We start from the raw sequence: 11,966 nt of genomic DNA on the forward strand, positions 1-11,966 counted from the left end.
AATTTTAGATATGCAACAGAAACAATCGATATCTTCGATAAAAAGTATATTTTATTAAACTTTTACATCTTTCTGTTCTGTCGCACTGCAATCAAGCGTTACGTCGTTATAATCACGATATCAATTATCAATTACGATAACACGTTGGATAACGAATCATTTTATTTAAGCAGGAAAGTTTACTTATCATCTTCTTAAATGTTAAATCGATAATATACTTTAATAAGTTACAAATGATATAAGGACCAAACGCAGTTTTCCAACTACTATATGGCAGATAAGCATACATCCCGAAAAGGATATGGAATATACATCCTTATATTCGTAGTACGAGTATTAAACTTATTGTGGGTTTTAAGTTATATTATATATGCTTTGAGATTTCCTCTTCAAACAAAAATTATTTTGTTTTATCACATTAATCAAAGTTATGATATCTTTTCGAGTAACAAGAATTATACTAAGAATAGTGATCACGTTACGTTTTATTTTACGATAGAAAGCAAAATGTATCGATTATATAGAAAGCTTTTATTCTGTTATTATATAAGTAATAAAAATATATATATATAAAATTTACACAAATCCTAAGATTTCCTGTTGTTACACTCAGTCAGAAACATCTTAAGTTCATTGCTTTTCGGTTCTGTGCGGCGTATAATTAATGGCGCCAAGTAGTTGGTAAGATGATACACGACAGTTTATTACAACGGTGAGAACATGGAATCATGACGCGTGATTTTTCGTCTGACGAAATATGATTCCAAAAATATGTTCAAGGAAACGATGGAAGACAAATGCCAGAGAAGTGTGTCGACCGTTTCATTTTGCGGTTGACACGTTCGAAGGAATCGATAATTTACACCCTTGCTACCTTGATGCTATCGATTGTGGAACCAATTAAGCGTAAAATTAACAAACATTTTGGCTGACTTGTTTCTTCAAAGGTGTCAGCTTTCTGGCAACGTAACATATTGCAGAACATGCGAGAGGAGTGTCGTTCAAGTAATGTGATCTTACGGACACACCTACTAGTTCTTTCCTTTTACTGTCTACTATGTTCCATCATAATGTATTGCTCATACTTGAAGATATAAAATTCGAAGTTCTTTTATACCGTTCTTTTTTTTCTTATGTTGCACCGAATCAAAACGTAAGAAAATTAATATAAATCAAACGCGATGGATATAAATAAATTTGAATCAGAATTAACTCCAAGCCAATATCATCTGGTTCTGATTTATTCAGAAGAGTCACAATTTGGCTGGCTGAAGTGTGAAACAAATTTCTGCAGTGTATTTCGTTGGTTTGCATAATCGTAGCCAAGTTTTGCATCTGTCAACAGTTTTTGTATCATTCTATCATCCCTTTCATCGTTCTGTTAATATAAACAATTGTGCGTCTAATAATCTCATTAAATGTATGAACGAATGTACACTGACCTTATCATATAGGTAAATGACAAACTTATCGCGTATTTCGTATTACGAGAATTCAGATTTCTGTAGAATCGTAATACAGGTCTAATAATACATTTAAGCCGTTCAATTTATCATCCCGGTCATTATATGCAAATTCGCAACTATACACGCGTATTACACATATTTCGCATCTACTATTCCTCTCGATTTTCTTATTTGAATATAACTCATCATACAGTCATCGAATTATTGAGATATTAAAAAGAAATTAATCGTTCGTATTTTCCAAGTTGAAATGACGTTCGGCATAATCAGGGTACTTCTAAATTCATATTCGATGCGGATGCAACAGATTGAAAATTGATATCAAACCGCGTTCGCTTTCTGTCAAGACAGTTATTAAACAGCGTTTCATGGCGGTGACAGAAATTTATGGGTACCTCATTACCACCGTTTAGTGACTGCTACCGTCTCGCTGTACGAGATCATTAGGGGCTCCTTTCAGAAACGCACGTGCTTGCCAAGAACCGCCCAAACTTACATAGGATTGGTTGAACATACAATGACGTCATGAGCACGTGGCTTTTCGTCGCCGCCTCGAAGAACGAAGAATTTGACTTGGTTGCCAAAAAAAATATTGTTGGACATCGCGAGCAACCCCGACAATCAGTCGCTGGTTTCGACTCTAATCCCGCGAACGGATCACGGATATCTATGAATGATCTGAATCGATCTCGTACTTGCAACTTCATCGGTCACATCATTCTGCTTTTTCATAGAATAAAATCAAAAATGTTTCGTTAATTACCGACGAATCAAATTTGAGAACCATTGTACGAACAGGTAGTGATTGTGATGCGATGGTGATAAGCATAGTGAAGACATGTGCAGTGATTTTTAAAGGATCGGTTCTTAAAAAACCACTAGATACGTATCTTTGAAGTACTTTGAAGTGGATATCTAATCAATCGGAACATCGAACGGAGATCTAAATGATAGCGTCAGGCATTTGAGAACGATCGAAATTTAGAATGTCGGAAGAACACGTGAAAATATCAGAAACCAATAGAGAATCGATGGAATTGAATGAAAGTCCGAAAGTATGCTCCTTCAGTATCGAAAGTCTTTTAGCGCCAAGTAAGAAACCTGTCGAAGAGGAAACTCGTGTATCAATTCAGACCGAAACGTATTTGCAAGGTCACGAATGTAAGTTCGTCCAAAATTTCCGTTTCATTCTACGAAGATTAATGAAGCAAATTAAAAAAAAAAATGAAATTCATTTAAATAGCAAATGATTCGGAGGAACGGAAATTGATAGCGCCAGATTCCTCCATGTCCATGGCAGAAGAAATCGAATTTAACGATGTGGATCTGGTTTGCACGACCCCTGAACCAGAAATGTGTTATGGTAAGCTGAATTGAAAATTTTATGCCCGCATTACAATTGATTTGCAATGAAAATTAATTGAAATGCATTAGAGCGATTCTACTGAAACAAAGAAGAACGTCGGTTTTAACATTTACGATAAAATTAAATGTTTCCATAAACATTCATCAGTTAAACGTATCCAAATGAAATCATTATAAAATCGCGTTTGCGATACTCGATTTTAATGACAGACTGTTTTGCAAGATTATACGGCGCAACTCAACAAATTATACAGGTGTTGCACACTTGTATTTGCTTTATCAAATTACTTGGTTAATAAAGGCATATATATAGGTATATATATAAAGATATATATTGGTTATATATTGTATGAAAACACAGAGGTAAAAGCTCGGAAAATGTCTTAATTCAACAAATGGCAAACTATCGAGTTATTTCAGTTGAAAGTCTATTATTTAAAACATCTTATCGTATCTGTTATGTATTTATATTTCCTTAAATTGCACGGCCAACCAAGATATCGCAATAGTACAATAAAAAAGTCGGTATTAAAATAATACCGTGCCAATCATTCGAAAACACACGATGATTCTTTTAAAGTCTTAATCATTCGTTGCGCTGTCATCGTTTTAAGTTTTAATTGCCTCTCATTACCTAGAGATTCCTCATTAAAACTCTAAGTAAGTAATCAATAAAACACGTCGTAAAATCCGTAATATACGTTGACGCAAACATTCCGATGTCAACGCGAAACACTAAAATTACTTTGTATCCCAACTTTGCAGTTATTACACGTTGCGTAGTAATGGGTAATTGTTTCCACTTAATTCGGATATTGTTACCAACGTGAAAGGGAGTAATTGTTACAGAATCCACATGCTTCCTTCACGTGGTAACAAATTCGTAAGTTTGCGCGGACGACTGTGAGTTTGATCCATTACTTCCTGCAGGGTCCACGCCCACTCAATGTTCCTGCTCTTCGTTCACTATTTATCTGTCTCCTGCTAATTCTGCCATGGAAATGCGGCAAAATGTGTCTTCGTATCTCCACCGTACAGAATGTACAAAAAAAAAAAAGAAAAAAAAAAAATACACCATGAACGGATAACATTCGGCGATATCTTATGAGTTGATCCTATTTGGTTTCCATCTCCAGCGTTAATAAGAAATTCTTTACATATCTTAATCTCTCGATGCATTTTCTAGTTACAACCGTATTACGATCGTTATGGCGAATCAATTCCTTAGAGTCATAGATTCAGTTCATACAGAATATCCATTTACTGGACTAGTGTTATTATATGTCCACGCCATAATGTACGAAGAGACATCGATAGTTGGCTCAGCTCAATTCCATTTTACCAAGAGTGTTTTAGATTCTCGACGACTAATTTCCACCAAGGGCCCTTGTCTTGTGTGATTTACACAACGTAATGGTCACCGCGATAAATCCGAGATCTAAGGAAAGGACAATTCTCGTTTGCGCCGTGCTTTTCAACTGAGATATGTGGGACGTCGCGTCCAACTACAAAGCCGTCAACGCGACGCGTAAATCTTTGCAAAAGCTGCCTCGCGAACGAGTAAAGTCGTCCAAAAGATATTTTCCTTTTTTACCGGCTCACTTTTACGATTTTTAATAAACGATTTATTCGGTCGTTTCTTCAACGCGTAATATATCTTGCAACTGTCTATCAGATATAGGAATTATAGTAGGGATATCATCATCGTTGAATACCAAACGTATAATGGTCTAATTCGAGACTCAAAATCATTTTCAATTCCTTGAAGAGTAAAACGAGACATCTTTCGTTGAAATCTCTGCAGTCTACGATATTAATCTAAGTGAACGATGGTTTAGATCATGACAAAAGATCTAGCCATCTGTCTATTCTGAAGCGTCCAATGGGTATGACTTACGCGTGTGGATTAATTATCCTGGTAGTTGGCCACGAGTGTGAAATCGTGCAACGCCGAACGAATGAAAATTAGCCACGTTTTATCGCGCATTTCTACTCGTGCTCTCACCATTCATCACAGAATAATTAGGAGACAAGTTCACCGCAGCTCGCAGCAATTAGGTAAACTAGAGGGCGTGGTGTTCTATTTCGGCTCGCTGTGCTCCTCGTCGGCTTCCACCGCACGCTTCTTCACGTTTTAAGCTCCTTTTTGCATCGTAGCCTTCCACGCCAACCCTTTCTTCCCTCTTCTTCTTCTTCTCCTTCTTCTTCGCGGAGCTCGTTCGTCAATGCAACCGAGTCAGAAAGTCGACGACAAATGAGCCGCGCGAGCACCCTCCGAAAATATTTTTCTCTTCCGCTCGTTCAGATCTTTTCCGGAAAAGAATGTTAGCTTTTCTTTCAACGAAAGGTGTGAAACCTCCGTTAGAAAAAAAAATTCCCGAAACGTTTCGTTAGAAAAAATTACAATAAATTTCCTATAGGTAATTCTGTAAAGAGAAGAGTAAGACGGATTTAATTCTTTATTAACTGCAATGTCCACAGGCATCGTGCTAATACAACAGATATAACCGTTCAAATCTAAAATGTAAACACGTGCTACTTGTAGCCTTTGATATTATTATCTGCGCATACTGTTTCCCAGCATTCGAGTTGGAATCCTTCCTTAATTTACACGTGCACAAGCACGCACGTCGTACGACGTGGTTCACGTCGAGTGAATTAGAGGCGGTACGGTTTTAGCCGACGACTCTGTAGTACGGGAGAGAAGAGAAGTCTCGAAAAACGCGCGAGAAACGCGACAATTACGTCGCCATCTGACAATTAGTAGCCGGTAAACGACACTCTGCGGTCCCGGTAACCACGCCGCAAATACTTTTTTCGAGATATTTATTGCACCTCTGACTGCAAGGGTTGCTCGAGCCGATCCATTCTTCTTGCAAAGGAGGAAGCTTTTGTCATCGATTTATCGATGCCAAAATAACAGGTTCTCTTCACGTTTGATACAGTGATAGATGAGGTCTAATCTTTCCAACGTGCTTGTTCCAAGACATTTAATACAGATGAGATGCTAATTATATTCTAACGACACGAACAACCGAGCGATTTGATCCTGTTATTCAAGGGATTTAAGGGATTTTGTATTAATTTTCACTATGCATATATTTATATATATATAATGTATTATTTCTAAAGGTGATAAAATAGGGTATAGTATGCGTACGCTATGACACGAATGGTATTGCTGTGTTGCGAGTTATACTTTTCTTTTTTGAAGTAACAGACGTATATACATATATTCAACGGTGGAGCGTCGTGCTGCCAGGGTTTTTCGTCGGATGACGAATGGGCAGATAATTAGAAGATGATCCCCGCTACTTAGAACGCGATCCTGTTACCAGTCGACTAAAAGAGACCCCAAAGACATTCCTCATGGGCGAGGCGCGACGTCTTGTACCAGCGGCTTGTAAGCCCGGGATAAATATAAATATAAACAAGTTCGACGGGGGAAAAAAAGTAACGAGATTGATGAGGAAAGAAATCTTAAAGGGGTAATTGGGTCTGGTTAAGTTAAAAAGAGACGGCGTTTTGTATCGTCTATGGTGCCGATCTCATTTAAAAGCAATTAAAATGAGAACAGGTCGCGTCACGGCACATAAACCACCGCTTTACAATTAATGATAGGTCTTTGTCATCGCACTAGTTGTTTAAATCTAGTCCCGTTTATTCCTGATCAAACATCGAATACGATGTTATAGTTTATAATTCGCAGTTGTCTGCTATTTAATCTCGCATGAGGCACGTGTTATTAGAGCTCATTTAATTACGACGCGTTTTCATTCCGCTGAAGTAACATGACCAGCGTCGCGCAATTATTCGATAATTACACGATAAGGAAACGTGGCTTAATTATCATTTCTCGCCCGATGTACTTCACAATACATATAGAAATAGTATAATCCTTTCCACGATGTTACCAGAGGCGTGTACCAGCAGTAGCGGTGCCAACTCTACAACAGGTGTAGATAGAGACATTCAAGAAAAAAGTGACAGCGCTATTAGCGATGACGAAAGAAAGAAGAGGCCTCGTACGGCATTCACCGCGGCGCAAATTAAGTCATTAGAAGCAGAATTCGAGAGGAACAAATACCTAAGTGTGGCGAAAAGACTACAGCTCAGCAAAAGTCTGAAACTGACTGAAACTCAGGTACGTGTTACATAATTTATGTCGCTATTCATTCCAAAGATTTCCGGAGCGGAAACTGATCTACCTAACGGTTTCATGCGGAGAAGAAAAATTACCACATTATATTTCATAATAATGAGAAGAACTGGAGCTACTAAATAAGAGTCCCCTGTGATTAAAGGGAAACACATTTCGCTGAAGTTGCTTCGAACAAGATGCACACCACACAATAAATTGCGATAACGTCTGAGACTTCCGTAGCCTAAGGGCACCTGAAATAGTTTAAGTTCCATGTATCCTGAGTTCCTCAAATTCAACCGGGCATTGAATTATGGCTCTAAAGGTCACCATATGTATAGGCGCCAGATTGTGGCGCCATGGGGGAAGATCGCCTTTTAAGACCAATTAGCACTTATACGCCCTTTCTTCTCGCACGGAGAAGACGAGAACGCAAAACGATCGCTCCTTTCTTTCATGGAAATCTTTAATTAATCATCGTGTTGCGTAGAAATTATATTCTACCTAGAAATTCGATTCTTTTTATCTACTATAGGCGCCACGTTTAAGCAACCCTCTGTATTGCTCACTTTTCTACGCAATTCGGTTTCTAATATTATCCTCGCGATCCGAAGTGCTCAGCTTTCAACAAAGATTTAGCTACGTAATCCTACACAAAGTTATAGAAATGGATTGCGACAGTTACATAATTCTTCCATTTACTTTATAGGATGCAACATGGCTTGCTGTTGCATCGCTTTAAACTAATTAATTTATGACAATACCCTGGATATTTTCTGTTCGGTCGAGTTGCAATCGTCCAGACCAGTAATGTCGCGAACTGTAATAATTGCCAAAGCGGTAGAAATATCGCGGGGTACCGCGAACGAGGCAGATAATTATCTTCGTGATCACAGCAAAAGGCAAGGATGATCAGACGACGGATCAGAGGGAAGAAGGAGACGTGTCGTGGCGCAGACATAACTGTCACAATATTTCTCGTAGTTAACGAGCCAGCTCCGGGAGTCCCCTTCTTCTTGCTCTACTGCTTCTCCGATTCGTGTGTACGTTTCCAGCATGCCACAAGAACTAAGAATCCCGGGACAACGGATGCTTCGAAGCGACGGACCGAAGAGGCGTCGATTTTTTAATTAGGATATATTACCGCTTTGAACGTTCTGAATCCGGTTTAGGCATTCCCCTTCAGAAAATTCTGTAGAAATCGTGTCCAAGATGGTGACATCATTTTTTCCCGCGCTGCCTCACATGTTTCATCTTTTTCTCATGGTCAGGCTTGATCCACTTCTCCACACAGGAGCTTCAATTTGTATGTTTCTTTAAATTCATAATATCCCTTGAAGATTGTTGTATTTTCGCAATTATTTAACATAAAACATATAGCGTTATTTTTTGTATAAATATATTTGAAAAGCTCAAGCTTGCGAGGTTTGCAATTTCAAATGTGGTGGCGAAAAGCTTTTCAAATGCCTCGGTAGCGCAGTAGGCAGCGCGTAAGTCTCATAATCTTAAGGTCGTGAGTTCGATCCTCACCCGGGGCAAATATTTTTGATTTTGGTTACGAGAAACTCTGAACTTCCTTGATCTTAACATATTATACTTCGTAGCTTATGTTATTCACTTAATGTCTTATCGAATCAATGTTTTCTTCACCTAGGTCACTTCAATTCTTTATTGAACATACTACTATAAACGAATAATATTTTCTAACACTCGTATTTGTTAATGAATTTTTGTGTTGTTTCTTATATTTACAGATTAAAATTTGGTTTCAAAATAGACGTACAAAGTGGAAAAGGAAGTACACAAACGACGTGGAACTGCTGGCGCAACAATATTACTCCAGTTTAGGTATTCCTGCACCCCGACCAATTTTCGTCGAGGATCGTCTTTGGTGAGTATCGATATTCAATGAAAATTTGACTTTTTATAAAGGAAAAGTTTTTTTGCAGGTTCTTTAATTATCCAGCGCAATTGCAACCAGGAGCACCGATTTTTCCACAACATTTAGCGACAGTACCTTTACCATCTGCCTTGCCTATTGTTCAACCATTGCCAAGTAATTTAACAATGGGTCAACAGACATCGATTTTCCAAAACATCCCAACAAGTAATCCGACATATCATTTAAGCCAAAGATTAGACTTTAGGCATCAAGATTCTTAAATGCGAAAATATTCCGTGTTAACGTTACATCAAATGAGTTGGTAAAGCTCATATGCAATATCAATATAATTAATGTCGTGCAGGATTGGATCGTTAGAAATCTAGGTATGTGATATATATTTTTGAAAATTTTAAAATTAATAACATTTTTAAACATTCTAAAGAACGGTTAAGATATTTGTTAATTTTTTATTATCACAATAAATAATGATACTAAAATGGAACCAAAATTCGCGCCAAGAATATATCATAGTGAAAACGTAATCCTCATCTAAATCGTAAAAAATTAAACATTTTCATTTAAATAACGATAGAAGTATAGAAAATGAACAAGGTAAACAAAAAGTTTATTAACCGCATTTATTATAAAGAGATACAATATATACAGTAAATAATTTTTATAACAATTTCCTGATTTTAATGAAAAACTAACAAATATATTTTTATCTCTAAATAGTATATATTGTAGTATTAATAAATATTGTAATCCTTTCCTAAATCATATTGTTATAAAGTAATCAATTATTTATTATTATTGTGTACAATCGGCAAAGGTATAAAAGATGATATCAATGCAATGTCAGAAATTGCCTTATTATAGAGCCGAAGGAGACAAAACTTTGCTGACACCTAAGATTTTCTCATCATGAGCTGCTTGATCTTGTATAATTTTAGCATATTTTTCATTGTCTTGTAAATCTTCCTCATCTAACATTTCTTGCATTCTCTGCTTATAACTGTAATAGTATATACAAAAATCTTATCTTGTTGAAACTTATGTTACCAAATATAATTTACATTATACTTAAAGTATATTTAAAACTATGCTTAAGATTATAAATATATACTTACATTTCACTGTCAGGATTATTTTCCTGATTTCTACATTTTTCCAATTTCTTTTCCAAAGCTCTTACCACTTCTCTTGAAGGAGGTTCTACACATTTAGCCATAGATCTTATTTCTAGAATATATATTATATATGCCAATTAAAATATATTGTAGAAATACAAAGTAACATAAATTAAGGAGGATATATTTACTTCTTACTGCTTCTATTATACATACTAAATGTTCTTGAGAGAACAAAATATCAGTTACATAATTATCTAAATTAGCAGAGGCTCTAGATGCAGCATGTAATGTTGCAGCCAATGCAACTTGGCTTGGTGTATATAGTAAAACACTATCAGTCAAAAATACCCTTTCTAAAAATTCATCGATATATGGCCTCAACCGTTCTGGATTTTCCAAAGATGTATACCTCGTCTAAAAATATATTAATTCTATCAAATACATCAAAACTATTGAACTTACACTGATATAAAGGTATTGAAGATGTACCTTGATATCTATCATTAATCCCTCTACAGGTCTGAATGGATTGTGCACTGTTAAGTTATAATTTAGTTGCTGCATAAGGAGCAATTCATTATTAAGTATAATATCGGATGCCTTTTCTCTATCTCCTTTAATATTAGCAACAAACTGACATATGGATACATTAAATTCTTCTACCTAAAATCAACTACTGTGATAAACTGCAAAAATGTAATGATAATATGGAGATAATATAATTACTTTACAAGCCAAGTAAACACAAGTGACTAAAATCTCTTTGGGATGATAATCCATAACACTGTTTCTAAGGTAAAATCGTTTGAAATAATGCAACGCAGTAGCTACAGTGGCACGTGGCATTGAAGGTGTGAAGCGACGACAGAAGTCTCTCAATTGTAATTCATAGAAACGAAGTAATGTACGTTCCTCTGTGTGGGATAGAAAATGTTCTTCTCTCTGCTCTGGCTTTTTAAAATATAAGTTCCATGTTATGTTTTGTAGAAATAACATGTGTATATCACAATGCATGCAATACAAAATTATACACCAAAAAACGAATTGAAAAATGACAAATAAAAATTCATATAAAACAGTGTATATATGTATCGACATATTTAGCTACAATTATCAATAGAGTCAAATATCTACTTCACCAGTTTATTTAGAAATAATACTTTTATTTTTAATTATAATACGCACGATAACGGTTTGACAATTAAAATACAAAATTTCATCGTTTATTTATCACTGCAAGCAGCATAACTCACCTTCATATTTGCACCATGCCTTTGGATAAATTCTGCATTGGTTTTCTCTCTTAATGCTGTTAAGTCATTTTCATCGCTAAATATCCAATACCTTCTCTGTGAACTTTGCGGGAACATCGTAATTGTACTTTTGATAAGTATATTCAAATACGCTAGGCACAATAACACAAAACTCAAACTTGACGTTTACACTGTAAAATCACACGGCAAAAATCGGCATTAAATATCCAAGATGGCGTGCGATGTTTCGACTAGTCTATCGCAGAGGGCAGCATTAGGCGCACTTTGCGCCTATTCCTATGTCGATACGGTCGCGAACTACAAGATGGACGCAACGCTAACCTCTCCGCAGGAAAAGTTTTGTTCGCTAAGGAAGCACCTGGTTTGATTCAAAAGCAGCGGCAGAGGATGAGAAGACGTACTTGTATTTTTTTAAGTGAAGAAAATAAAAGCATGTAATATTTTCTCACAGTAGTATCGATACAATGCAGCAATGTACGTAAAATTAACAAATGCGTTGCATTATTACAGTTGGTGTTTATTTACGATGCACATGCAAAAATTGGCAGGCTGTTTGCAGAACAAGTAAGGTAACAGATAATAATTCAATTTCCATTGCATGCAATTGTCTTTTCAATACACCTATATTCGTCTATATTTACTTGACTGTTTCAATGATATTGAATAATGAGGATGATATTAACAGTAAAAAATAATGAATAT

General features: G+C 36.2%; 2 protein-coding genes, 1 long non-coding RNA gene and 1 other non-coding gene across 5 annotated transcripts in view; 3 read left to right on the plus strand and 1 right to left on the minus strand.

Annotated features, from left to right (window-relative positions):
• Positions 1-136: 136 nt before the first annotated feature.
• Positions 137-9,993, plus strand: LOC126922498 (homeobox protein ceh-19-like). The gene is made up of 5 exons (XM_050735084.1): positions 137-2,627; positions 2,710-2,829; positions 6,749-6,975; positions 8,727-8,863; positions 8,922-9,993. Exons 1-5 carry the CDS (start codon positions 2,453-2,455, stop codon positions 9,133-9,135), a joined length of 873 nt encoding a protein of 290 aa, XP_050591041.1. The 5' UTR covers positions 137-2,452; the 3' UTR covers positions 9,136-9,993.
• Positions 8,438-8,510, plus strand: Trnam-cau (transfer RNA methionine (anticodon CAU)). Its single transcript has one exon. It is a non-coding gene; the product is annotated as a tRNA-Met (tRNA).
• On the minus strand, positions 9,476-11,479 carry LOC126922496 (cyclin-H). The gene is made up of 6 exons (XM_050735083.1): positions 11,244-11,479; positions 10,717-10,941; positions 10,480-10,653; positions 10,179-10,404; positions 9,988-10,099; positions 9,476-9,872 (listed from the first exon to the last, which is right to left on the minus strand). Exons 1-6 carry the CDS (start codon positions 11,358-11,360, stop codon positions 9,731-9,733), a joined length of 996 nt encoding a protein of 331 aa, XP_050591040.1. The 5' UTR covers positions 11,361-11,479; the 3' UTR covers positions 9,476-9,730.
• A 70-nt stretch (positions 11,480-11,549) lies between these two features.
• LOC126922503 (uncharacterized) overlaps positions 11,550-11,966 on the plus strand; it is a 77,496-nt gene continuing 77,079 nt past the window's right edge. The window contains exons 1-2 of one of the 2 annotated variants that reach the window (XR_007712810.1): positions 11,550-11,698; positions 11,775-11,833. This is a non-coding gene — a long non-coding RNA (uncharacterized LOC126922503). The remainder of the gene's footprint in view (positions 11,699-11,774; positions 11,834-11,966) is intronic. The other variant, XR_007712812.1, reaches the window with a different exon arrangement.

This window comes from Bombus affinis, chromosome 12, assembly GCF_024516045.1.
Source record: "Bombus affinis isolate iyBomAffi1 chromosome 12, iyBomAffi1.2, whole genome shotgun sequence".
NCBI lineage: Eukaryota > Metazoa > Arthropoda > Insecta > Hymenoptera > Apidae > Bombus > Bombus affinis.